General features: G+C 37.7%; 1 protein-coding gene and 1 long non-coding RNA gene across 4 annotated transcripts in view; one reads left to right on the top strand and one right to left on the bottom strand.

The window, feature by feature from the left end:
• Positions 1-1481: 1481 nt before the first annotated feature.
• LOC137640649 (potassium channel subfamily K member 15-like) lies at positions 1482-25595 on the bottom strand. The gene is made up of 8 exons (XM_068373149.1): positions 25407-25595; positions 24077-24189; positions 15207-15375; positions 13503-13691; positions 5716-5908; positions 5235-5404; positions 3961-4148; positions 1482-2054 (listed from the first exon to the last, which is right to left on the bottom strand). The coding sequence occupies exons 1-8, from the start codon at positions 25441-25443 to the stop codon at positions 1872-1874; spliced, it is 1242 nt and encodes a 413-aa protein (XP_068229250.1). The 5' UTR covers positions 25444-25595; the 3' UTR covers positions 1482-1871.
• LOC137640651 (uncharacterized) overlaps positions 4005-26693 on the top strand; it is a 160495-nt gene continuing 137806 nt past the window's right edge. For 2 of the 3 annotated variants that reach the window (XR_011044436.1, XR_011044438.1), the window contains exons 1-3: positions 7244-7644; positions 13509-13726; positions 24857-24934. This is a non-coding gene — a long non-coding RNA (uncharacterized lncRNA). Of the gene's footprint in view, positions 4180-7243; positions 7645-13508; positions 13727-24856; positions 24935-26693 lie in introns of those variants that run through there. The other variant, XR_011044437.1, reaches the window with a different exon arrangement.

Here is a 26693-nt window from a genome sequence, read left to right as displayed (position 1 = left end):
TTTTACAGGTCTAAGTGGGATTTGTAGCTCAAATTCATAAATCCAATCTTATGTCTGGCCTATCTTTATGTGAAATGGCGGGACTTGTTGAGCAGATTGCAAAGGTAATGTCCTGTAATATGAGCAAAGACTACATTACTCTTTAGCCTAGATTTTTTGTTTACAAAATAATTATTTAATATCGCAAAGAAGATTATATATAGAATGTAACATGTGATGGTGCCATGGTTGTTCAATTTGTTTTTTGATGGAACTGTAAGAGAGGAGAATGCTCGAGTGTTTGGTTGAGGATTGAAACTGATAAATGAGAAACATCATGAGTGGGAAGTGAATCAGTTGTTGTTTGCAGATGATACTTTATTGGTTGCAGACTCGGAGAAGGTGTGTCGATTAGTGACAGAGTTTGGAAGGGTGTGTGAGAGAAGGAAGTTGATAGTTAATGTGGGCAAGAGTAAGGTTACGAGATGTTTGAGAAGGGAGGATGGTGCTAGGTTGAATGTCGTGTTGAACGGAGACTCACTTGAGGAAGTAGATCAGTTAAAGTATTTGGTTTCTGTTGTTGCTGCAATTGGTGGAGTGGCAGCAGATGTACATGAGAGAGTGAATGAAGGATGTAAAGTGTTGGGGGAAGTGAAGGGAGTGGTGAAGAGAATGTAAAAAGTTCTTTATGAGAAAGTGATTGTACCAACTGTTATGTATGGATTGGAGTTGTAGGGAATGAAAGAGACAGAAATTAAGTGTGTTTGAGATGAAGTGTCTTAGAGGTATGGCTGATGTATCTCGATTGAATAGGGTTAGGAACAAATTAGTGAGGGTGAGAATGGGTGTGAAAATGAATTGGCAGCTAGAGTGGATAGGAATGTGTTTAGGTGGTTTGGCCATGTAAAGACGATGGAAAAATGACCATTTGCTGAAGAAGGTGATAAATGCAAAAGTTAATGGGAGAAGTACAAGAGGAAGGCCAGGGTTTGGGTGGATGGCTGGAGTGAGGAAAGCCCTAGGTAACAGGAGGATAGATGCGAGAGAGGCAAAAGAGCATGCAAGACATAAAAATGAATGGCAAGTGATTGTGACACAGTTCCAATAGGCCCTGCTACTACCTCGGGCCACCTTGGTGACCACTGAGGTAGCAACAGTAGGGGAGTCGGCATATAAAGCTTCATTTGTGGTGGGTTACAGTGGAGGCTTGGCTATGGGATCTTGGCAGTACCAACCAAACTCGGCAGAGTACCTCATCATTCAGAGCGGAACGGTGAGAAAAAAATACCCTCTTAATTTATTTTATGTCAGCTAGCTCCCAAAATACCATATGGGGAAATGCTATGGCAGATAGATAGAACATTCTGTCTGCGTTATGTGGTGGAATTTAGTCCGAGGATTGCAAAGGTAATGTATTTCACTATAAGTAGGGAATGCTGTACAGTACAGTACTTCTTTACCCAAGAATTTTTATTTGTAAACAAAATTATCACCACAACATAGGGAGGAGAGGTTATGAGTAGAAAGTAATGATGCAAATGAGACTTGAAGAAATAGATTTATCTTTTTGCCTCATGAAACTTGTGAATAATACTAAAGGATATTTTCTAGTACATTATTGTAATTTTCCTTTTGTATCCAAATGCTCATGGTTTCTCCTAGGGAAACAAAAAGAAAACATCATGTTCTCTACTACAGTATATGAAAAAGGTAAGACTATAAGCTTTCTAATGCTACTGTACAATATTTAAATTTATATGTTTGCATAGTTTCTAAAAAAGGAAAATCAAGGAGATTATATTGTATAAGTGAATGGATCAACTACAGGTCTCTTAAGTAAGTAACTCTACTCTTGCCATGCCAGCTCAAGAAGTACAATTTTCCCTGAGATCTCAGACATTGCTCTCGTACATAACAACAGTTATTCTTTTCTTTTTGGCAGCCATGTTTAGAAGGGCTGTCCATGGATCTTCAACAAGTACAGTATGATCATCTGAGCTTTCCTCCTCGTGCACCTTAGACAATGCTATGTTGAGGTCTCGCAACTCTCTTACCAGTTCCATGTCCATGTCAACCTGAAATAATTGAAATGAAGTACTGTATTTACTTAGTAATGTATGCTCACAACATAATTTTGTGTTCTTAGCTAAAAAAGGATTTCATTTCAGGATGGGACTATTTTGCACTGACCTATGTAGTAATTTTTTTTTGTACATAACATGCAAGTTTTTTTTTTTTTCCTAACAAATTAAACACATTGAAGGAATTACTTTCATAGCCGTAAAAAAATTCTGATATTGAAATATGCTATTATAGACCTGTTATTAATATTTTCTTTGATACAATTAAATGTTGCTTAAGGTATGCGATAGCATATTTGGTTCCTTGGAGAAAAGGGGACTTAAAATCTCTCTCTCTCTCTCTCTCTCTCTCTCTCTCTCTCTCTCTCTCTCTCTCTCTCTCTCTCTCTCTCTCTCTCTCTCTCTCTCTCTCTCTCTCTCTCTCTCGTAGGCTATTTCACATATACATAATATCTTTAACTAGTCAACATGTAACTGAAAAACCACACTTTCCCAAGCAGTAGTGGTATTCAAATATTCTCAAACTATGCTAATTTGAAACAGAATTTCCATGTGATTTTGACATGTTCAGTGTTAATCAATATGAAAATATAGATTTATAGTCCTTTCTTTGCCAGCCAATAGTAAAAAAGAATAGACATTTTTATCAGTAGGCCTAGTCATAACCTACTGTACCATTATTTCTTTTAGCAGCCCTTGCTTTATATACTACTTAACCTCAGTTCCTGCTTATTGTCAAACCCATTTTAACTTTTACTTCCCAAGGTAACCATAGGATTTGTCCACAGCTGCATTTTGACGCTGAATGGCCTCACAAGACCAGCACCAAGCACTTCAAATTCAAACCAATGGTCCCTAGTTTTGGGTATTGCCATAGCCTCTGTACCATGGTCTTTCACAATCTTGGGTTATAGTTCTCTTGCTTGAGGGTACTTAACTCGGGTACACATCTATTTCCTTAACTTACTGAACTATTTTCCCTGTTACAGCCCTTGGGTTGTAGTTTAGCTAGTAATAATAATATAGCGAAATTCATGCATAAAATTCGACATGTTTCTACCTGGGTTTACTTTATATTTGCGTTTATTGATATATTTCTTTTTATGAGTAACCTAAATTAAGCTATCGTTTTATTCTATCTGAATTTTGCATCTAAACAAATTACGATCACCATCATACCATTGTATTATACTGGAAAACTAGCCATGCGTTATATTTCATTACTTTCGGAATTGTTTTATACATCACACAAGTACTTAAGAATTTGCCATTTGAATATATTACATACTCATAGATGCATAATTCACAAAAGACATTACGAAACAACGGGAGAAGAGATAATCTTTGATGAAGTATTCCAATGGACCCAAAAACAATTTAGTTTAGTCCATCTAAAATTCTTCCCAATACATGCTTTTCAATAATAATGTCATAGAAAACGACTAATTGCTCCAAGAGTATTTTTAGAGGAAATGAGTATGGAAATATGACATTAACACCAGAAATCGGTAAACATAAACTAACCTGAAACGGTAGAATAATTGTCATCATACGATTGTTCCTTGAAATAACCCTAGACAAGGTTTCATACGATTAATCTGTGAAAGAAGCTTAGACAAGACGTAGGAAGCACTTTTATGCAAAATAAAACAAACCTTTTTTTATCTTATAAAAATATTCTTGAGAACCAATCAGTTATAACTAATTGAAGAATTCTGTGAAGTAGATAACCTTGGACAAGGTTTCATTCGATTAATGTGAAAAAGCTATAGACAAGACTTATGAAGCATTTTTTTGTCAAAATAAAACAAACTTTTTTTTTATCTTATAAAAATATTCTTAAGAACCAACCAATTATAATTAAATGAAGAATTCTGTGAAGTAGATTGTTTAAACTTACTGCCCCCGATCCAGACTCGGCCATTCGTCTCATGGCTTCGGCTAAGGGTCCCGATAAAGTGTGTAGGCGGGAGGAAAGTTGCTTCATGTGATCCCAAGATGTGGCGTACTGTCTCCGCACTAGTTCGATGACAGTGGAAGTGAGAGATAGACCAACTAATACGTAGATCGTGCAGAAAAATACGTCATCTAAGGAGATATTGTAGGAGAGAATTGACAGGTAATGAAGGTAGTTTCTTTTTTATTCACGTAACTGACAATGACGTCTACTACGCCGGATAGGCCTAGGCCTATTCTAGAGTGATTGGGTCATTGCTTATTTCATCACCTTATACATAATATCCCGAAAATATGCTCATTGTATGACACCAAAACCTTTAGGCCTACAATATCAACAATTGCTGTTATGGCAGACTTAGCCTGCAGCTAAATTAAAGAAATGTTAGGTACTGATAGATAGAACCACCGATTTTAAAAGCTATGCCAGAGGAAAAAGATAGAGCGACAGGCTAACAATTTCATAAGGCTCACATTCCAGTAATTTCCTTTGACAAATTCGTATGTATTCACACCTGTCTGTGTCGTCTGTTTGTTAGATTATTAATTGCTAAGCAACGTTACTAGATGAAAACTACTCTGCCGATATTGATGAAACTGAGCAGTCATGTTGGGTATGACCCAATTAGGATGAATTTTGATACATTTTAGATAAGTTACGCAGCAGTAGGCTAAATGTTGGGTAAATGGCAAGTATTTTGTTAGTTTATTTTTTAAACAAAATTACGCAAAAAATACAGAACAAATGTCAACGAAACTTTTTAAACACGTGAGGTGTGACACAACAAATCTGTTAAAATTTGAAGAAAATGCATCGAAGTAAAAGTAGGCAGAGTTGAGAGCTAAATAAGACTGCTTGGCTTTGTTAAGACATATGCTCTGCACGAGTGCCCCTCTAGTTTACTATGATTTTTTTCGGTAAAATAAGCAATTTCAAACTTTGTTTTAGAACATAGTGAGATTGAAAATTTACAGCTGTGATTTAAATTTCCCGAACTATTACGTGTTTTTCTCTCAATGAACACATAAAGTCCTACAACCGTCCTGTACCAATGTACTATAAAGTAAGCAATACATGCTTGTTTGGCAATGTTTACTTATTCTTTATAACGACGGTAAGTATATAAGAAAATCATCCCTAAAAAAAAGGAAAAAAAAAACTAATTAAAATTCCATCATAAATTCTATACTAGAAGCAAGAGATAGTCTGTAGCTTACCTGGAACAAGATCGCCGAAGCCAATTGTGGTGGTGGAGATGAAGCAGAAGTAAATAGATTCCATAAATGTCCAGTCTTCGCGCCACATGAAGAATGCCCCGCCTAAGGCTATGAACACCAGGAGGCTTATCACGGCGCCGAGGACCATCGCTACTGCCTGGCCCGTACCACTTGGAGGATAATGAGAATCATAACAATATTGAAAACCATCTCTTAAACAATTCTCGTATCAGATAATTTTCATCAACAAAACCTCTTCAATGAAGCGTCTATTGGCAATTATATACTTGCAGTAATAACGATAACAACATTAATAATCATGATTGTAATTTGGATAATACCAGAACCTCTTCACTTAAGACCTTCTTACCCATGCAGGGCAAAGAAAAAAATATCGATTCATCATCATCATCATCATAATAATCATCGATTAGATAACTATAATTAATACAGTTTCTGAAGATGGATATATTTTACAAACCTGCCAAACCATTTAAGGAGAGGAGCTCGAACACGTTCTGGTAATAGACGCTGGAGTGTTTTGAGTGGTAAAACAGAAGCCAATATGTCACCGATAACAGCGATGCCACTTAAAGTCAGAGGTATTCCTATTAGGGCAAATATCATACAAAAGATTCTTCCACCTGCCGTTGAAGGTGCAATGTTGCCATAACCTGAAGGACAAAGGTGATCCTAATTAAAAAGATCGAATATCATGATTGTTAAATTATCCTAAGTAAACTATTGCCCCGTCCTTTGTCAGCTTAATTGAAAATACACATGGAGTGATTGTAATGAAAATCTTATTTCTTACTCTTGTTGCCAGACGGGGAATGACTACTTTTTCTAGCATAAAAGCAAAATTTTCTACCAAAATCGACAACTTAAGTTACTAAAATTTCAAAATTGATCCAGAGTTGTCAACATTTTATGTCAGAATTTACATTTCCCCCTGTCAAGATCGTCAAATTTTGAATAATGGTGTAAATTAAGCAATGAAAAGAGTAAAAATATCTATGTTCATTGTTGCCAGTCCTTAATTTAGGGTACGTTAGGTTAATGGTATTGGACAAGGTTTTTGACGGAATAACGGACAAGGCTGACCTTGATTGCATCTGCAATTTCTGATTGTAATATTTAGGATAAATATGCGCTTATTCTTTTGATTCCCTGTTAATGAATTTTTGTTCTTCTGAGATAGCCCCTGACGTAAGTTTCCAGTTCTCTCTCTCTCTCTCTCTCTCTCTCTCTCTCTCTCTCTCTCTCTCTCTCTCTCTCTCTCTCTCTCTCTCTCTCTCTCCTATCCAAAATGGAAACAGGCGTTAAGTGAAATTCACACACACATATATAGGGGGATACCTTAACGTGATTAAAGGTTTTGTGTATCGCCCTGATCAGGAAAGCTCTACTCGTCAGGGCCACCTATACTAAATTTAGGTTGGCTTACTGTAAGCGATCAGACTAAGGTCTCTTATCATCACCAATCCGCAGTGGCCTGTATGATGAAAACTGGCCAAACAACAGACTATAATAGTTACGGCTGCATTTGTTGTGTGTGTGTGTGTGTGTATATATATATATATATATATATATATATATATATATATATATATATATATATATATATATATATATATATATATATATATATATATATATATATATTATATGCGTGCGTGCACGCGCGTGTGTATGAGTTCGTTTTCATTAGACTTACCTTAAGCCATTCATTCTCTACGTAGGGCTGTAGCGTGTATACAGCATATCTTTTTATTGAATTGATAATTGCCTTGGCGACTAAGATTTTCCTGTGAAGGATGGGCTGTTATTTCTTTAATAAATTTATCTTTTGCGAAATTCACGTATCTGCATCGTATGGATCCTACAAATGTGCTGCCATCTGTTGTTTGTCCAATACAGTACTCCAGGGTTCATGTTTACTTTCAACTATCATCATTATCCTTGGCTGGGAATCTTTCGTTGGAATAACAGCGTGGATAACATTTCGACTGACTACATAGTGCATTTGATTAGTAACGAATATTGTTACGCGTGTTTCATGAGATTTTATCAGTCTTTATGCATGAAGTGTTGTTTGTTGCGTAGCCCTGTCAAACATTTGAAACTTATTATCTGTTTATGATGTTGGTTATTTTCAACAGTTAAAGAAATTAGTAAGCTAGTGAAGTGGGGCTATGAAATAAAGTAATGAAAACTGATTTATGGATGAGCATTCATTTCGTCAATTTTGTAAAGAAAAATTATTTCATAAAGAAAGATTTAATTGAATGGGTGGAAGATTTAAGTCTATTAAAGTTTAACATCTCTAGACTGGAGTTGATGACTACTGACTATACGAGAAATTGATGGAGTTGCTATAGATTGCCAAGATCTCCTTGATGGTGGGAAGGTAAGAGTTACCTTAATGTTGTGAAACTTTGAAAAATTATACAGGAAGAAATGTTAGGGCTGGACGCTTTAATATTTGTATTGTAAGAATGTCTGTATTTCCCCTGGTTCAATATAAATAATTCCATGCAGACTCGTACATAAAAAAATGAACTTTCAAGTAAACCTCCATTTATTATTGGATGGTCTGATGTATTGTTAAACCTTTACTTCACGATGTGGTCAGCAAGCATTGCTCTAATATTTATTGCAATATGAAACTCTAGTATTGTGAAAGTTTAATATTTATATTTGTCCGAATATATGATAGATTAGCAGAAAAGTGACAAAATTGATTAGGTGAATGTGTTTTTGGATTTTGCAATTTTCAAAGCTAACATAACTCTAGTATTGAATAGGACTATGTAATTCACAATCAACGTGCTTGTCTGAATGAAGTTCTTTTCAGTTCAAATTTACTATCAAGAATGAATGTTAATTATAGCAGTATCAGTGTAGGGCACTGTATGTATTATTATAGGTCAAATAAAAAAAAAATATTGAGTACAACATACTAGAGAAACAATTATCCCTTCAAACGTCAAAGAAGGAAAGTATGATTTACTGCATTCTCTGCCGGATTAGGTTGTCGCCATTGGTTGAATTAGTGTCTTGCACCCAGGTTAGGTTAAGTTGTGGTATATATGCTGTTGTTATTATAGTAACGGACGGACAAAATTTTCTAGTAATAAAACAGTGTTTTCCTTAAAAAACAAAAAGAAAAAAAAACACGTTTTCTTTGAAAATGACACACTTCACTGCAGATATAAACTTAATTATCTAAGAAATAATAAATGAAGTTATCATGATCATTTCATCATGTACCTCTTGTCAGTGCATAGGAGCTTGATATTTTTCTTTTTCCATGAGCAAAGCAAAAACCATACAATTTCTAAAAAATATCCCTGTTCTAAGACAGTCTAACGTTTTTTTTTTTTGGTTTATATGTTGTTGAAATGAAGGTGAAATTCAGCGAAAGCACATTATTTTCTACAGAAAAATTCTTGTTTTCTGTTCACAATGTTGTTCCGTCCATAACTACAATTTTACCCAAAATTCAATAACCAATTTACTTGAATTGATGACCTGTAATTTCTTCTGTATTATACTCAATTTAATGCATCCCTACAACTTGATAAAGATCCCACTACAATTTGTGAATGCATATTTGTTACTTATGATCCTCCAAACATTATTTGTCTGAGTGTCTAGACGCCAACTTCCTATAGTATGCTTCTATTATGTCAAGACCTACACTCAGAATAATTTGAAAATGCGCAAGTGCAGTCTTTTAACCTGAAATTATTTTTCTATCTTTAACTATTAACTTCTAATAATTGCCACACTGAAATTAAAACTGAAAGCACCCAACAGAAAGATGGATAGAATACCTAGGTTTGATACAACTAAGCTTTTAGAAGAGCACAGAGAAACATTTGCAATTGAATGTAGGAAACGATTTGCAGTCTTAGAGACTTTGAGAGATGAAGAACAGACAATTAGTGAAGAATTGTGTGATATTAAGAACATATATCAGTCAGCTGGTAGTGAATTCTTGGGAAACGCAGTTACAAGGAGAAAGCCATTGATATCGAATGATACTTGGGATACTATAAAAAGGAGACAAAAGCAGAAATTGATTGTTGAAAGTTTTGAGGAAATAACGAAAATTACAAGGTAGAGCATACTAAGTATTCTAGTATTGATAGTGAGGTCAAAAGAAAAGCCAGGAATGACTGGAGAGAATATTTAGACAGTAAGGCAGATAAGGCTGACAAAGCTATGAATTCCAGAAGTGGCTATGGTGTAAGAATTTTTCAGAGAATTATTAATGAAATCTCGACTGGGGCAAAGAAGACTATTGTACCCATCAAAAGGAAAGATGGTTCTGTTATAGCCACAGAAGGTGAAGAAAGACAATGTTGGATGGAACACTTTTGTGAGATTATGAATAGGAGATATGAAGGGAATAATTTTATTGATATACCTGAAATTGATGAAGACCTTGATATGTCCATGAATGAATTCACTGTGTTTGAAGTCGAAGCTATCCTAAAAAATGTAGAGATGGAAAGCCCCGGGATACGTGGAATAACTGCTGAGATGAGATGATTCTGGCTGAAAATGTAGTGACTCTCAGACAAGATTATTTTGTAGAATGTGGCATGAAGAAGCAAAACCTGATGAATAGGAGTTAGGAGTGTTGGTGAAAATAGCCCCCCCCCCCCAAAAAAAAAAAAAAAAGACGACTGATTGCAATAATTGCAGAGGCATAACACTTGCGTCAGTTGAAAATATATAATATGCTTATTCTTAAGAGAATGTAGAGAAGGATCGATGAAAAGCTGAGAGATGAACAAGCAGGATTTAGAAAAGGTAGAAGTTGCACTAACCAAATTTGCATTTTGAGACATGATGTACAGCAATGCGTAGAATATAGAAATCCGCTTTTGATGGCATTTGTGGACTATGAAAAAGCCTTTGATAGTGTCCACCGGCCAATTTTGTGGAGAGTCCTGCGTTATGGAATTCTTAAATATGTAAATTTTATAGTCTGATCATGAGCATAGCAAGTGCAAAGTTAATGTTAATGGAGTCTTATCAAATGAATTTCCAGTGAAGAGCGGAGTACTCCAAGGGAATGTGTTGTCACCAATGTTGTTTATCCTCCTCATGTATTTTGTAATGCATAGAAGAGTCAGAGATGGTGGAGAAGGATTGGACTGGATTGGTGATAGGAATTTAGCAGACCTAGAGTATGCTGATGATGCTGTCCTTGTTAGCAGAACACCGCAGGATTTGCAATGCTTGTTTACCAGAATGCATGAAATATCACACGAGGCTGGGCTGAAGGTAAATAGAAGAAAGATAGAAATGATGGGAATGGAGTATGCAATGGAAGATGAAATATCATTGGAAGGAGAAAGGATTAATGAGGTAGAGTCATTTAAGTATTTAGGAACAATGATCATCAATACAGGGTTTTTAGAATTAGAGTTTATTGAACGATTGAAAAAAGCAAATCAGACAATGGCTAGGTTAAGTAAACTTTGGAAACCAAATCGCCTGAAATTCCACATAAAAATCAGATTATATATCAGTTTAGTGTTACTGTATGGACATGAGTCATGGTATGACAATGAAACCATCTCAGATAGATTTAAGAACAAGGCCCTCAGAATGATGTTGGGAGTTGAATGGCTCGACAGGATTAGAAATGTAACTATAAGAGAGATTACTTGAGTGTCCTATGTGGATGAGATCATGATGAGGAGTAGATGGAGATGGTTTGGGCATGCTCTTTGCCCTCCCCAAGAGAGATTACTTCACCAAATGTTCAGCTGGGCTCCACAAGGAACTAGAAGAGTTGGAAGACCCAGGTCTACATGGCTGAGGACTATGAAGCGTAAAGTATGAGATGATGAATGGAGAAGTATTGAATTAAAAGCTCAAGATAGAGACGACTGAGGAAATCTAACCGAGGCGTTTGTGTCAATAGGCATATGAGGAGATGATGATGAATTGAATTTCAAATATGTATAAATTTAGTACTTAAAAGTTTTATGGTTTTTCATGCACAATGCCTTTATATGATAAAAAAGTAATAGCAATTTAGATTCCACAAAAGAATGGCAACATTGCTTCCGTTACTGCCAACTTGCTATAGAGTCCTTTTATTATACATCATCAAACTCCCGTCCGCCATCTTGGAGGACAAACAAAGACGCGTTCAGTGAATAGCTATGGTTGAACTGTTGAATAGTTAGCCATCTCATCACATTCACATTCACACAATGCCCAGTTTTTGCGCTATTGTTGGCCGTGGGAATCGAGGACAAAGAGATGACAAGAGTTCCTACCGCATACCGGCAGTTATTCAGAATCAGGACAAAGATACAGAAGAATTATCCAAGCGCAGACGTGACTTGTGGTTGACCAGAATATCACGGGCTGATCTACGTGAATCCTCACTACCCTACGCATGTATCTGTTCTGATCATTTCATATCAGGTCAGTCTCGGCTAGGCCCTAAAAGTATCATTATTCCTGTGTAAACATGCTATATCCGATCGCATGGGTGACTTCACACGTATCATCGTCAGTTCAGTGTGTAGTGTGTGAGGGGGAGAGGGCATCTCAATTTTTAAATATCAAAGGGGCATCTCAGATTTTCAAAACAAAAATTAAAAGCACCCTTATTGGCTATATTAACAAAGGCTACTTACCTAGGTCTCTATTTCGTCAAGGTGCTCATGCCTATATATAATTAAGTGTATATTTATATTTATTTTAATTTGTGTATTAAATTGTGCAGACATACAGGCCTATGTGATGAATAAACATTGATTATAAATAATAATAATATCTGAAAGCTGGTTTAACTCGAAGGGGTCTTCAGCTTATATATGAAACATCGAAAAAATAATTAAACTTGCGCATTTAATTGCAAGGAGGCAAAACGATCATCCAAGAGCATTACAATAGAGTTTGTCTATCATATGTTTATATGTATATAAGAAATTATATAATTTGTAACAAAACACAAACACAGTGGTTAGGCATGAACTGATAAAGATTTGACATTATAATGCAAAACTTTTACATACATTTTGACAATCAAAAATTATAATACACAAGGTTAGGCTAAATGATCAATATTAGCTTTATAATTTTGGACTTAAAAGCATTAAAGGGAAAAACAACAAATTCTGGAAGCAGATTATTCAATGGAAATGTACGCCCACTCATGTTCTGGGTTGGCTGACAGTACTAAGTAGTTCACCATATCAATGTATGAAATACTGGGAAAATCCTCAATATTTTGACTGAATGAATTCTGCATCTGGTAATGATCTAGGCCATCAATTAGATCGAGTTTCTGCTTGTAAAAACCCTTATCATCACCCGACAATTGTTTGACAAAGTCGCTCTCATTGTCCATATTCGCTGTAGCAGCTGCCATGTTTTCGCTTTGTCCTCCAGCATGGCCACCGGCGATTCCCAGTGACGTCATTGAAAGGACTCTATATTGTTGGCAGTCATCAACTTGAACTTGAAGCTTTGAGCTCGGTAATTAGTTGTCTGTTGACTCGCCAGTCTCCAAGTTACTCCAACTGGTGAACCACTTCAACCAAGCGACGAACGTTCACCAGTGTCAGTGACTTTCTCCAGTTACTTTTTATCGACAATCAGTTTATGACCACACAAGTTTCAGTATTTTGGACGTGCGATAGATTGATTTCTTAGTTTGTTTATGGAATTTTGCGAAAATGTTCCAAGAAGGTGACAGGGGAGGCCTTTCAACATCGAGGTACATTGTGGGTGGGGTAGGGAGGATGTAATTACACTGGAAATGAAAACAGAGGTTGGACAATTTAGCGGGAGATATGAAGAGGGAACGGAGGTAAAGTTGAGCTCGAAGAGTATGTGCACCTCATGAGCTAAACTGACGGCACAAGCCCTGAGAGAGAGAGAGAGAGAGAGAGAGAGAGAGAGAGGCGGTTTGGGTTAGCATTGAATTCCTTGCACGGTTGATGGAGATCATAGGCAACGTAGCAGGCTAAGCAGGGTTTCAAACAGTCATACCCGCAGTGCCTGGAGAAAATCGACATAGGCCTAAAGCTCTTTCACTAAAACTTACTTTATACCTCCCAGACATTTAAAAGAACCTTACTCTTCACTTAATATTTGCCCACTGCAACTCATCGGCACTATGTAACTTCTTGCTAAGGGTTTCAACATAGTTTCCTCTATGTTAGCTTCAATGAACTAGGTAGCACAATTTCCTGTAACGTGTTTTAACATTTTAATGTATCTTACCGACAGTTGTGAGCACAGTGGCACTGAAGAAGAAGCTTTGAGTGTACTGCCACCTGCCGACAATGGGCTCGTCATCTAGAGAAATTCCCTCCGCAAGGCCCTTCTCCACGGCGTGTTCGTATAACTTTAGGTGTTGAAGTATTTTGCCGCTATGTACAGCCAGCTCTGCAGGTGTGCCAACGACATTTCCTGTGAAGATGAAATAAATAGGAAATTCAGACTCCGTGAGTAGTCATGTTTTCTGTTGAATAAAATACTGCGTATAGGTAGGAGTATCTGATATCTTTTGCTGTGTAGTATTGTAGATACAGGCGAACGAGAGGAAATAGTTTTTTCCTCTATTTTATATTGCGATTTCACCAAGTAAATATAATTTTATAGGAGTCGGCCCTGTCACATGTTCACTTTGTCACTCTTAAAATTGGCATAAACCTCTTCTAAAGGCAGATAGGTTATCAATACTATAACTTTCCTGTACAACCTTTGTTATATTTTGAAACTAATTCTAAAGTCTTCAAAACTCCTCCAAGGAATTATACTTATAAGTTCTTTGATTGTAAAAACTTACTTTATATTGATGAGTGGTAAATACCGGTAAACTCCCCTTTCAAAGAGTTTTAAAAGAATTATATAGAGGGGAGACCGAGAAGGGTGGGCTCTCAATTTCGTACCAAGCAGTAGCATTTTCTTATAAAAGAGATAGCTTTGGGGGAATCCTTGGCATATCGTTGCCGTCTCACTTCCAACTTGAAACGAAGAAATAAGGTGTCACCGTTTGGACAAAAATTCTAGTAAATTCATTATTCCTATACCACAAGCAATTACAATGTATTATCAACTACATAAGTTGCCGCGTCTAGACTGATTGAACAGTAAGCGGGAGATTTGAAAAGTGTTTAAGACGAAGTACAATTATTTAAAGTGAAACTGATGAGAATATCACAGTAGCCTAAAAGCAAGATTACGAAAAAGAAACAGGGATGGGGTTAGAGTTAAATGCTAAATAGGGACGTGCAGTTAGTAGACCAAATGATGCTGTAAACACCCTTTAATAATGCCTTCCGTGAATTGTGTTGTAGTTGTACTGATACCGCTACTCGCTAATAGGGAATCCAGACAATTATATTCTTTATACGATCAATCACCTATCATAATCCAAGAACAACGCGACATCTTTAGGTAAGTAAATAACTAACAAATAAGCTTTCGTTACTAAGCAAAGGTAACATACTGTAGCACATTAACACAACGTTGAATTTTGCCAGTATTTAAAAGGGTGATCACACGCCTCCAATATGCCACACATTGTGATGTAAGCTTCATCGATATATACCAGATGCCTTTGGCCAAGGATGGTCACTTACGTAACTATGTGTGATGCCAAGATTATGGCCTCTTCCGACACACCAGTATTGATAATTTTACTACAGACTATAGGGGCTGGTGTGAGTAGTAAAAGTTCACAGCAAATCCTGAGAGGACAACATCATAATTAAGGGAATACTTGCGAAAGTAAAGCAAAGAGAGGTGCATTAAATGTTTACCTTCCCATGTATACATTCACTGTTTTGATCAACATTCAATCCCCAAAACCACTGTTAAAGGAGTTAAATCAGTTCTCAAATGATATGATAGATATAATTTTTGTGTCGTGAACCGAAACCTATTAGAAATAATGAATAATACAGTAATTTGAACACTTACCATCTATGTCTTGGAAAGCGTCAAATTGAAACTGGTGTTCCTCTGATGAGTTTGGCGTTTCGAGTAAATCTACGATTTGTTCAATAAACTTCTGCCGTGACTGGACGAGTTCCTGCTTCGCGGATATTAGGTTATCTCTTTCCACGTCAAATTCAAGTACCTGGAAGATCTATGAAAGTGCACTGCTTAGCATTACACTGGTCTTGGGATATCAGTTCGCTCTGTTAGTCTTATTTGTGTGCTGTGAAGTCGAAGAAGTCTTAGTGAAGCAGCACCACTGCTCTCTCTCTCTCTCTCTCTCTCTCTCTCTCTCTCTCTCTCTCTCTCTCTCTCTCTCTCTCTCTCTCTCTCTCTCTCTCTCTCTCTAATTACTATGGTCATAAAGTTTCCTCTTGTTTGTTTGATGCCTTGAGCATTTAGTGTCGGAATTGGTTAGATAGGTGGTGTTGCTTATTTATCCGCAACTTTTGATTTTATAATGTTTAAGTAATGCTGCTTATCAATAATCAATTGATCTCAAATTTACCATTTATTATAATCACCCCAAAATCCAATCCCTGTTAGATTTGTCCGATGTTGTTTTATTGAAGTTTCAAGCAATATTTATTTCCATATTTTCGGTTCATTAGTTAATATGCTAAAGTTAAATAAATGAATTAGCCCGGGGTGCTTGTTCTAGAAATAGGAGAGCTCGAACTAGATTTGATAGTAAGAATGTGAAAACTTTAATCAACGAATTGAACAATACCAAATTAAGATACAAGTTTTTGAAAGAATGACCTTGGAGAGATTATTCATATCTATGCAAGGAGCAAGAGAAGAAAAATACTAGGGAATGAACTATAAACAATTTGAATGGTAGAGGGTAGAAAGAAGATAATCGTTGGCGTATATGTGACAGAGTAAGATAGAGTAGAAACGGATATGAGGAGGAACATTAGACCATTGCTTTGGAGTAAGAATGAAAATGGAATGTTTGTTTATACTAGAAATGGAGCAAGATTTTTAATTAATCTGTTAAAACGTCTGGTTTGGTTAAGGTAGGCAGCCAACTGGGTGACAGATAGAATACAAAACCAAATTGATTTATGAACTATTTTTATGTATCTCTTGGTGAGACATGCATGGAAAAACTGTTGCCAGTAATGCATATTAAGATAGGGCATTGTAAACCTAATAAGAGTTAAAAAGATGGAGAATTAAAATCTGGACTCTTAAAGGAGAGTAGTGTGAGCATTGTAAGAGGTATGGAAAAAAAGACATATGCCCTATGCATGATATTTGGTTAAGGCTAAAAAATAAGCTCATTGATTATGCGGAAGATGCTACTCTCTTTGTATAAATTCTATATCCTAGAAAGTAGACCTAATGATGCTGAATCTCTTAATAGAGATCTAGATGAAATTAGTGCATGGTGAAATCGATGGGGCATGAAGTTTAACTGTAACAAAACTCCAAGTGTTATTGTAAGTAGGTCGAAATGGGCCCCTCAGTCTCCAAATATTTGTATTGACAACGTCTCTGTAACTATATACAAGTCATTTAAAATTCTAGATGTGATTCTTGATTAGAAATTCACTTTTGAGAGTTACATTCAATATTTTTCTTCGTCTATTCCACAAAAAATTAACTTATTGAGAAAGTCTCTTAAGATTTTCGGTAGTCAGTCTCCTCTAGAAATACTTCAATTCTTTCATTCTACGTTGTATCAAATATTGTTCTGCTGACTTCTTAATTGTTTGATTGAAACTTATGGTCTATCAAATTCCTTATTCCTGATCTGGATATTAATCTCTGACACTGTCGTACAGTCCGTTCTTTATGCATGCTGCTTAAGAGTTTTAATAATTCAGATCATCCATTTCATTCAGATCTTCCCAGACTGTACCATCCTACACGTAGTCTTAGGTATACAGTTAATTCTAGTATCTCACCTTCTCCATCATAAGGCACAATACTATCTGTACACAATATCCTAGAAGTTTTATTCCAGGTGTGATCAGGTTGTGGAATGATCTTCCCAATCTGATTGTTCAGACTTTTTGGAAGCTCTTTTCTGTTGAACAGGTTGACATAAGTCATTTTATAGTTTGCATCTATTTTAATATTGTTACTGATCTTAGAATATTTCATATCTGTTCCTACACAGATACAAACCTTTCGTCCTTTAAATAGGGAGATAGTTTTAGAGCGAGCTGGAACGTCGTTGACTTTATCAAGGTAGTTAGTGACAGGTGGTGAGTGCCGGCTAGAAGCCCTACCCCTCCACCTGTTGGAAGAGCCTCACTTTGATTTTCATCCACAATGAGTATGGACGTATTGTTGCGCCCTCGAGCAAACTTTCTCATTTCCTTTTTCTTGCAAGAAGTGAAGATGGTCCGTTGATTGCTGTAATGGTTGTGAGTAAAAAAATTGGTACTTGCTGGGGAAAAGGTGGATGTTACAACTGGTTTATGTGGAAACTGTCTGTAGATCCCCACTCTCCCAGTGTCTTAATGGGGGCATGATTGTTCGCAACCATCTTCATGTGCCGAGTGTAGGTTGTGTCCTTCTTTACAGTGACAGGCGTATGACTTGAGGGTTAAGAAGATATCTAAGCCTTCTCCAATCTGTCTTGGCAACACCAAAGAAGTCTTTTGCTTCTTCCATCTCTTCATTAATTGTGTCTGTTGCTGCTTCCACTGCACTTACATCCATGGTTTGGTTCTCAGGGAGTATACGTCAGGAGCAAGGAGGCCTTGGATCTACATCGGTGTGCTTTTCAGGTCCTGGTGGCTTTCAGGCTTCCCCTAGTGGTCTTAGCACCCTATCCAAGGTTGGAGTCTCTTTGCCAGTTCCCGTGCAGAAACTTAAGGGACAGGCGTATGACTTGAGGGTTAAGAAGATATCTAAGTCTTCTCCAATCTGTCTAGGCAACACCAAAGAAGTCTTTTGCTTCTTCTATCTCTTCATTAATTGTGTCTGTTGCTGCTGTCACTGCATATACGTCCATGGTGTGGTTCTCAGGGAGTATACGTCAGGAGCAAGGAGGCCTTGGATCTACGTCGGTGTGCTTTTCAGGTCCTAGTGGCTTTCAGGCTTCCCCTAGTGGCCGTAGCACCCTATCCAAGGTTGGAGTCTCTTTGCCAGTTCCCGTTCTGAAAGTTAATGAAAAGTTTGACTTAAGGAAGACTTGGATCTCCTTAGGTTTTTCAGATAAGCCCTCTATGACTTCGTTGAGGAAATTAATAGCTAATGCTACCTCTCCCCCAGTGTCTCCAGTGCCAGTGTCTCCATTGGTGTTGCTAATAGTAAAAGGCATGGTTGTGTCCCCAATGTTAGTGACCTAAATGATGTCCCCTGTGGTACCTTCTCAAGCCCAAAAGGTTGTTAAGGTCTGTAAAGTGACACCTGTGCCAGTGGGAAAAGTTCTGGCACATAAATGTCACATCTAAGGTTGGGCATAAGTCGACCCTGAGGCTGAAAGTGCATGTTGCTTCAGTGCCAAATGTATCCCTGACCCAATCACTCCTGTATTAGGTACCGTACCCCTCACCGTGTTTTTGTCAGCCTGACCTTTGTGCCTGGGTGTCTGGGGCCTGTAACCCTTGTTCCCTTTTTGCCTTTGATCTTGCTAATTGCTATGTCATGGGCCCCTGTGAGTGTACCTATCCCCTTCCCATGACAATGTTCTTTGGTGTTATGGTTCTTGTTGGAGTTATGATTCCTGTTGGAGTTATGGTTCCTGTTGGGGCAACCTATGCGGTTCCTCTCCTTGGGGATAGTTGTCACCTTTGGTCGCTCAGACCACGACTCATTTGCTTAGCAGAGCCTGGGGTAAGGGTCAGGATGAAGAGGAAATGTCTGCGTTCTTCTTCCTCTTCTGACTTCTTGTCCTCCTCTCTTATAGTACCTCCTACTCCGATTCTGACACTTCTAGGATGAAGAAGAATAAGAGCAAGAGGTCTTGGCTCAGGAGGGCCAGCCACAGTCATAAGGAAAGGACTTCTTATGATACCAACTCTTTTGGAAGGGCGGGGAGGTAGATGATACCCACTGCACCTTGTAACGGCTCCCCAGGTAAGGGCTGCGGCTCGGGCAGGAGTGTACGTCCCCATACATTTTTATTCCTTGGTGGATAGAGGAGCTTCGGCACCCTCCATTACCCTTCCTATCTGGACAGTGGACTCAAGACTGTCATTGCTCAGTTACATGCAATGGAAGACCAAGAGTAGGGAGCTGATGGACCCAAGGTCATGGCACCGTGGCTGTTCCTTCCCATCAGCAGAGGGAAGTGGACGTGCTACACATTCTGTCTTTGCTGTGATCAGTGCTTGGAAATCTTTCCCTTAATGCTCTTTACCTTTTTGGGCCATTTTAAGCTTTCATTTTTATTCCTGGTTCTCTCCTTGGGACAGAAAGTTCGTATTCAGGGAAAAGTGAATCAACTGTACTGCACGTTTATCACATATGCTTGTACATGGTAATGGTATTTCTTATCTTTTGTATTTGCTCCTTTTACCCCACCTGGCCATGAGGGTGCTTAGAGTTCATCTGCCTCTAAGACACCGGATCTAGAACCAGTGCCAATGGAGCTGGACAATTTTGAGTTAGTGTTATCCTTTCTGGGTATCCTCTCACTCATTTGTGAGAGTAAAGGACTGGAGAAGGCGACCTTAACACCAATTCTAGGAGAACCTCGGTGACTGATTGGCACTTCAGTGCCCCACAAGGCTCGAGGCCATCCTTGGCGCTGTCTGATCAGAAGTGGTTGATTTGGCACAGAATCAAGTTGACAGTCAGATCTGTGGATTTAAGAAATCTTTTGAGTCCAACCCGTCACATAGGATCATCGTCTCCACACTCACGGCACAGAAGTTTCTATGCACCCATCAGTATGTGTACTGATGGGGCCCAACTCTCTGGAGAGAGACTCAAAGTGGAAGGTATGTCCTTCTCGGCCTTCAAGTTAGCGTTCATGGGATTGTCTGGCATGGCCTCCCTCCAAGGTGTCTCTTGGCTGGACCAGTGGTCAAGTGTAGTGACGTACTTTGCAAAGTCAATGTGGTTATCAACCGTGGAATCTTTGGAGAAGAACAAGTGTCTTGTGCTGTTTGGTGGGAAGGCAGTGACCTTCCTTGCACACCTATTAGCAAACTAGAGGACCAATTTGTTATTAAAGCAAAGGGATGTTTTGATGTCCCCTTTCTTTAAACTTGTTAGCCCAAAGATAGTTCTGTCGGTTCTAAATTCTTCAGTGCGGGTGACAACATCTTTCCTTCCGAATAGTTGTGTGCAGGCAGTGGTGGAAATTGATTGGGATTGCCCACAACTTTGTTCAGAAAGGAGCTTGAGCATGCACAGCCCTTTTGACCCAAAATGGGTTCCTGCACTAAGGGCAGAGGAGGAAAGAGGGGAAGGAGAGGGAAATGCTGATGCCAGTGTTCCCCTCTCCCGCTGCTGAAAATAGGGGGATGCTTGTCATGCCATCAGGCAACCTGGCAGAGACACAAGGCCAAACAGTGGGTGGCGTGTGTCCTTTGGGATAGTTACTTACTACTCTCTCATAACCATCAGGCCCCTATATCAGTTATCAATAGAGTTCTCATCTAATCCTTCAACATCACCGAAAGCCCCGGTCTTGCGGACAGAGGCGAAAGGGATGTTGGAAAAGAATGTGCTCGTAGTTGTTCTATACGAGTCTCTGGGTTACTACATTTGGCTCTTCGTGGTGGAGAAATTAACCTTGAGCTGGAGACCGGTCATCAACCTCTCTCCAATGAACATGTTTTTTTTTTTTTTTTTCGGCAAACGAAGCTCAGGATGGAAACATTATGGTCTGTGCTGTGTTTCATTAGGGATGCAGACTTTGTGCTTTCATTGGACTCAAAGGGTGCGTGTTTTCAAGAACCCATGCAGCAGTTCTCTCGAAAGTACATCTGCTTCTACCTCTATGGTACGGTGTACCAGTTTAAGACTAAGCTTTGGACTGTGATCGGATCCTTGGGTGTTTACTTGAGTGTTCACTATAGTAAGTGTCTGATGGTGTATCTTTATGATTGGCTAATTCTGGCCTTCTCATCAAGGCAGTTGCTACAGAATCAGGAGTAGATTCTTGCATTTTGTCACGATCTGAGCTTTGTGAAAAACTGGGGATAGTTGAATCTCATATTCAAGCAGATGTTGAAGTACTTGAACATGATGATAGGCACGGCAGTAGCAAAAATCTTTGTCAGACGATCACGTCAGCAAGCTGAACGAAGTTTCTCAACCATTTCTGTTCAAGTCAGAAATCCTAGCTCAGCACTGTAGTGTCTCTCAACCACCTTTCTTTGCTGGATAAACTCATTCCACATGAGCACCTCCAACAGTGGTGTTTTATAGATTACTGGTCAACTGCCAGGGATCAACCATTTTGTCTTAGAGGAGGCACTGGGTGACCTTACCTAGTGGCTTTAAGAAGAAAACAACACTAGGGGAGTCCCATTTAACTCCCCGCCTCTGGATATGCAACTGTCCTCAGATGTGTTGAAGGAGGGGTGGGGGCACACACTCGAACATCCTTGTTGTATCAGGGCTTTGGGCTCGCAAAGAATTGCATTTGCATATCTAGTGCTGCAAGCATTCTAAGAACAATTTAGGAGGCACTTGGTAGTGTTGATGATCAACAACACCACAGTATAGTGGCTTATGTTAACAACTAACTGGGCACGGTCTCACACCCTCTCTGTGAACTGACAATCCTGTTGCATGTCTGGCCAGCATTCCACGATATAGAGTTGTAAGCCAGGTAGATTCCAGGTAAGAGGAATGTACAAACAGATACACTTGGTCGCCAGGGTATAGGTTGTAGGCTCGGAGTGGTGACTACATCCTTGCGTATGTGATGTTCTCCAGGGATTGACCTGTTCACCAGGCAGTTAAACAAGAAGCTCCCCATTCCAGACCCATAGACTGTTCAGTGTTGGAAGACACTTTCCACAACTCATAGGATCACCAAGATGCATACACCTTTCCTCCTTTCAGCCTGGTCCATCCATTTGTCAGTTTGGGTGTTGGTTATGCCAGGGTTCAGGATGATCTTAGTGGCTCCCTGATGGCCTCAAGCCAAGTGATCTCCTGATCTTTTAGCACCTCTAGTCGAGATCCTATGATAACTACCCCAATGGTACACACTGCTCTGTCAGCTGCATCTTTAGAGGTATCACCAATCCATGAAGTCGTTGAAACTTCATGGTTGGAGACTATTCAGCATGTTCTCTGAGTGAGAGGCTTTTCGTGATGCTCTGAACAGCAGTTGTCTGGATACCTGTGACGGTCTCCTGCAATTGGTGTCATAGAAGGGATATTTCTCTGGTTGAAGCAACTCTAGCATAGATTGTGGATTTCCTCATCTTTGTTTGCTGAGAGAAGCGCTTCTCAGCCATGGCGTGTTGCAAAAAGAATGTCAACTGAAAATCGTGATCTGTAGTCCCGTGATCAGACCAATGCTGGTTGTTCAGAAACATGGCCATTGAGAATGAAGGACAGAAGTTGGAGTTAATAGAAATCGGGATGTTGAACCATATTTTTGGGATAAATGAAAAAATTAATAGTGCCGTCGTTGTAAAGATTACTAACATAGTAATAGTAAAGACAAAAATTGTATAGCACATTTTAGTAAAGGGTGAGGGGTGTCTGTGTGAAGAAGTCTTGAATGGAATCTGTAAGGGGTGTTAAGCCAAGAGAGAGAGAAGGATTACATGTAGGGATGAACGGAAGGATGATTTGGAGACCAATGGTTTGTTGGAATAAGATGTTTTCGATAGAAATAATTGGATGAAGACCCATAAAGACATTTGAGGACTTAGTTTAGGAATAGAAGGAGAGATAAAAGTGTTAGCATCAGATGGGTACATGTCAAAATACAGAGCTCCAGAATAGTTGCAAAACCGTATTTTACTTTATTAAGAGAATGATTAATTGACAAATATACAGGTTCTCGGAAATGAAGAGGATAATAACAAGAGAAATCAGAGATTTCAGACATCCGCCAATGAATATTGCCAACGTTTAACTTAAGTCTACAGACATTGCCTCCCACTTTTTCATAAGCTGACTGTACAGTAGATGGTGAAAATGCAATTTTGATCACGAATCGTGATCTTGATCCGTATCACCTCCAAACTTTTCTGGTATCCTCCTCTGCAGTATATCTATTCATTGTTAAAATTTGTTGAAAATCCAAGATGACAGTATGTTTTGACGCAATTTTAGAATTGTGAAAAATGCAAATCCGGATCTAGAATCTGGATTCAGTACCGGACCATTTTCAAAAGTTAATGGAGCTGTCCATGGCCTAAAATCTATCATTTGTGAAAATTTCGAAAAACTCCGTCAGTTTGTTTCGATGTTATCTTTAAAATGACGAAAAATGCAAGTCCGGATCCAGAATCCAGATCCAGAGCATCTCCAAAATTGAATGAGGTCATTCACAAGTAAGCTCTAGCCTATCTGAGCTGTAGTGAGAATTTCGTCAAAGTCTATTGAGTAGTTATGACGTATTCCTGTCTTCAGACACACAGAAAAATAAATAAATGTCCATAGGCACACAGACAAATAGATAGATAAACCGACTCTAGAATATAACCTCCTTCGTGGGGGTAATAATGAAAGGTGCTCTGTAAAGTAATAGATGAGGATGTTAATTATTTACCTTTATATAGATCATTAGATAAATGTGGTATCATACATTTCTCAGTGCAATTGCTGATAGAATTTTAACATTGATAGTAATATTGTTTTGTAAAAAGATAAACGCACGTAACAAAAAGAAAAAAAAATGTGAATGAATCTGCATGATTTAACTTCATTGCAATTTTTTTGTAACAAATTGAACATTACTTGCTTACCTTCGCTCCCAAGCATGTATAAAGCATCACGGCCATCAGGAGGGCAAAGTTTCCCAAGTATTTCTTGCAGTCATTCTTTAACCAATCTCTTACCTGCTCGTAAGAACAGCCAACTGAAAAAGTAACACGAAGCTGAGTATTTCTGATTCATTCCAAGAACTCTGACAAACATTGTTATTATTATTATTATTATTATTATTATTATTATTATTATTATTATTGTTGTTGTTGTTGTTGTTATTACTTGCTAAGCCACAACCCTAGTTGGAAAAGCAGGATGCTATAAGCCCAATGTCTCCAACACGGAAAAATAGCCCAATGAGGAAAGTATGTAAGGTAACATAGAATAGTGAACCTGAATGTACCCTCGAGCAATAGAACTCTAATCCAAGCCTGTGAAAGACTACGGTACAGAGGCAATGGCACTATCCAAGGCAAGGGAACAATGGTTTGATTTTTGAGTGTCTTAAAAGAGTTCCCAGAAATATTATTATTATGAATTGGTTTTCTATCTTCAAATATGTAAAAAAGGCAATTACATTCTTTGAGTAGATAACCCTGCTGAAAGATAAGTGGATGTGGGGAAAAGTTATATTTTAATGTAATTGTACTATTTTTTTTTTTCATTTATTTGTGCAAGTAGTTAAAAATGGTCTTCCTATTTCAAGGCTGTTGTATTTAAAATTCAAATATAATATAGAATATGAAGATTATTTTGTAACTAGCTCAGTGTATCTTTGAAATTTTCATCTAATAATAGCTTTTATTTTGTAATTGCAGAATGAAATAATGGAGCACCTCGCACGTCTAGTCAAGTCTGAAATTCTCGACTATCCAGTTATATAGCCCGTACATAAGGTAAGATTTGCAACATTTAGCTATATATAGTAAAATTTTACTTCTATTTCAAATATGTTCGGTGTATGTGATTCGCCTTTTTAATACATCGTGATTTTTTTTTGTAAGTTCGTCAACATTTTTTTTTGAAAAAAAAAAAATCGGACTAGTCTTTGATTTCTGGAAATAAAGCGTCATTAATTACTATTAAATAAGTTAACTATTAGTTCACCTAACTGTATGTGACAGAGTATAGATTTTAGTAAGTAAAATAATATTATTTGCTATTTGACTTTCGGTTAGTCCGATTTCCTGATGTAAATTGTGGAGTGTTGGTCTTCTACATAGAAGCAGAAAAGGGTATCCTTATATTTTAGTTCCTTTGCCGTACTCGTTATACGAGCGTGTGTAAAAAACTTTTGTGTCGAAAATGCCGGCTCTAGATTACGTTTATGTCGCAAAACTTGTTGCGATGGTAAATTATACTTCTTACCTCCCTCATTTTCTTCCGCTTTGAAGTTTTGTTCCATTTACAAGTGAGGCGCGTTGTCTATATTCTGTCTTGTAGCTTGATTTACATGTGGTCTTAGTATATGTAAATTGCAAACTTTATTATGATTGTCAAAGCTTTGACGTAGGTTGTGTGTCGATAAATCAGTCAATCAAACAATATTAAGACTTGTAGCATCTGAAATTTTGCGATACAGCACAACTGAGTTAATCGGTGATTAAAAAGCATTATCTAGTATATGAATGAATAAAAAACTTGGTCAAGTAGTTTTCCAAGCTATAGTTTCCCCTATATCTCATCACGGGTGTTCCAATAAATATCTGTAGCTGCAGTAACGGAAGTTTTCTTAACTAAATCTATTTATAGCAACAAAAGAAAGACAATCAGCAATTAGAAATAGATCTATGGGAAAAACTGCTCGGGGATATTTTGAAACTAGAGAAAATTCCCAGCCTCACTTCCTTTCACCGGGCGCAGAAGGCTACTGATCAAGGGCCAAAGAATAAGTCCTCTTCTCCCGCTTAGCATTTACGTCAGACGTTCGGTGATTTTCCACTCCTACTTAGGAAAAATTTATTTCATTGCGTATAGTTTGGAGTTCCGTTGTGGTGTACAGTAACTATAATTAGTTGGATAAAATAATCCTTAAAATACGTCATTAGCAATTTATAGGTCTGATACTAAAATAGAGTAAAAGTTGAATATACACCGAAAAACTAGGTTGAATTGGTGTTTATTTTTATTTTTATGGAGTCGATAATGTTCCCTACGCCTTTCAGTAAATGTGCAATTTTCTAAAAGAATGATTATTTTGTGATAGAAAAACAGAATCCCCTATTTCACTAGTAAATTTAGAACGATTAATTGACAATAGAAATCTTGAATGAAACTGCAAAACATATATTAGTAGGCCTAATTATACTGTTGACTTCGTTTCTGATTAGTTTGATTTTAATGAAATTTAATGCATAACCTAGCGTATACCAGTCTCTCGCAAAAAAAAGGGCAATTTGAAAAAATCCTACATTTCTCAGGGGGAAGTTTGAGTAAATAATGTTAAAATGTTATCCTTATACATGACTCATCATATTTACCAACTTATGATTAAAGGACTTTGTACAACATAAACAAAAGAAAATGGATTATTCGATGAAATTACTTATCAAAAAGAGAATATTGAAAGGTTTGGTAATAAATTATGGTAATATAAACACAATTACCAGAGTTTATATTATGCATACCTGAAGTTTAAAGTTAGTGACTGAGTGA

Source organism: Palaemon carinicauda, chromosome 5 (assembly GCF_036898095.1).
Source record: "Palaemon carinicauda isolate YSFRI2023 chromosome 5, ASM3689809v2, whole genome shotgun sequence".
Lineage (NCBI taxonomy): Eukaryota > Metazoa > Arthropoda > Malacostraca > Decapoda > Palaemonidae > Palaemon > Palaemon carinicauda.
Note: the sequence above shows the minus strand (reverse complement) of the source record. Positions and strands in the feature narration are given on the sequence as shown.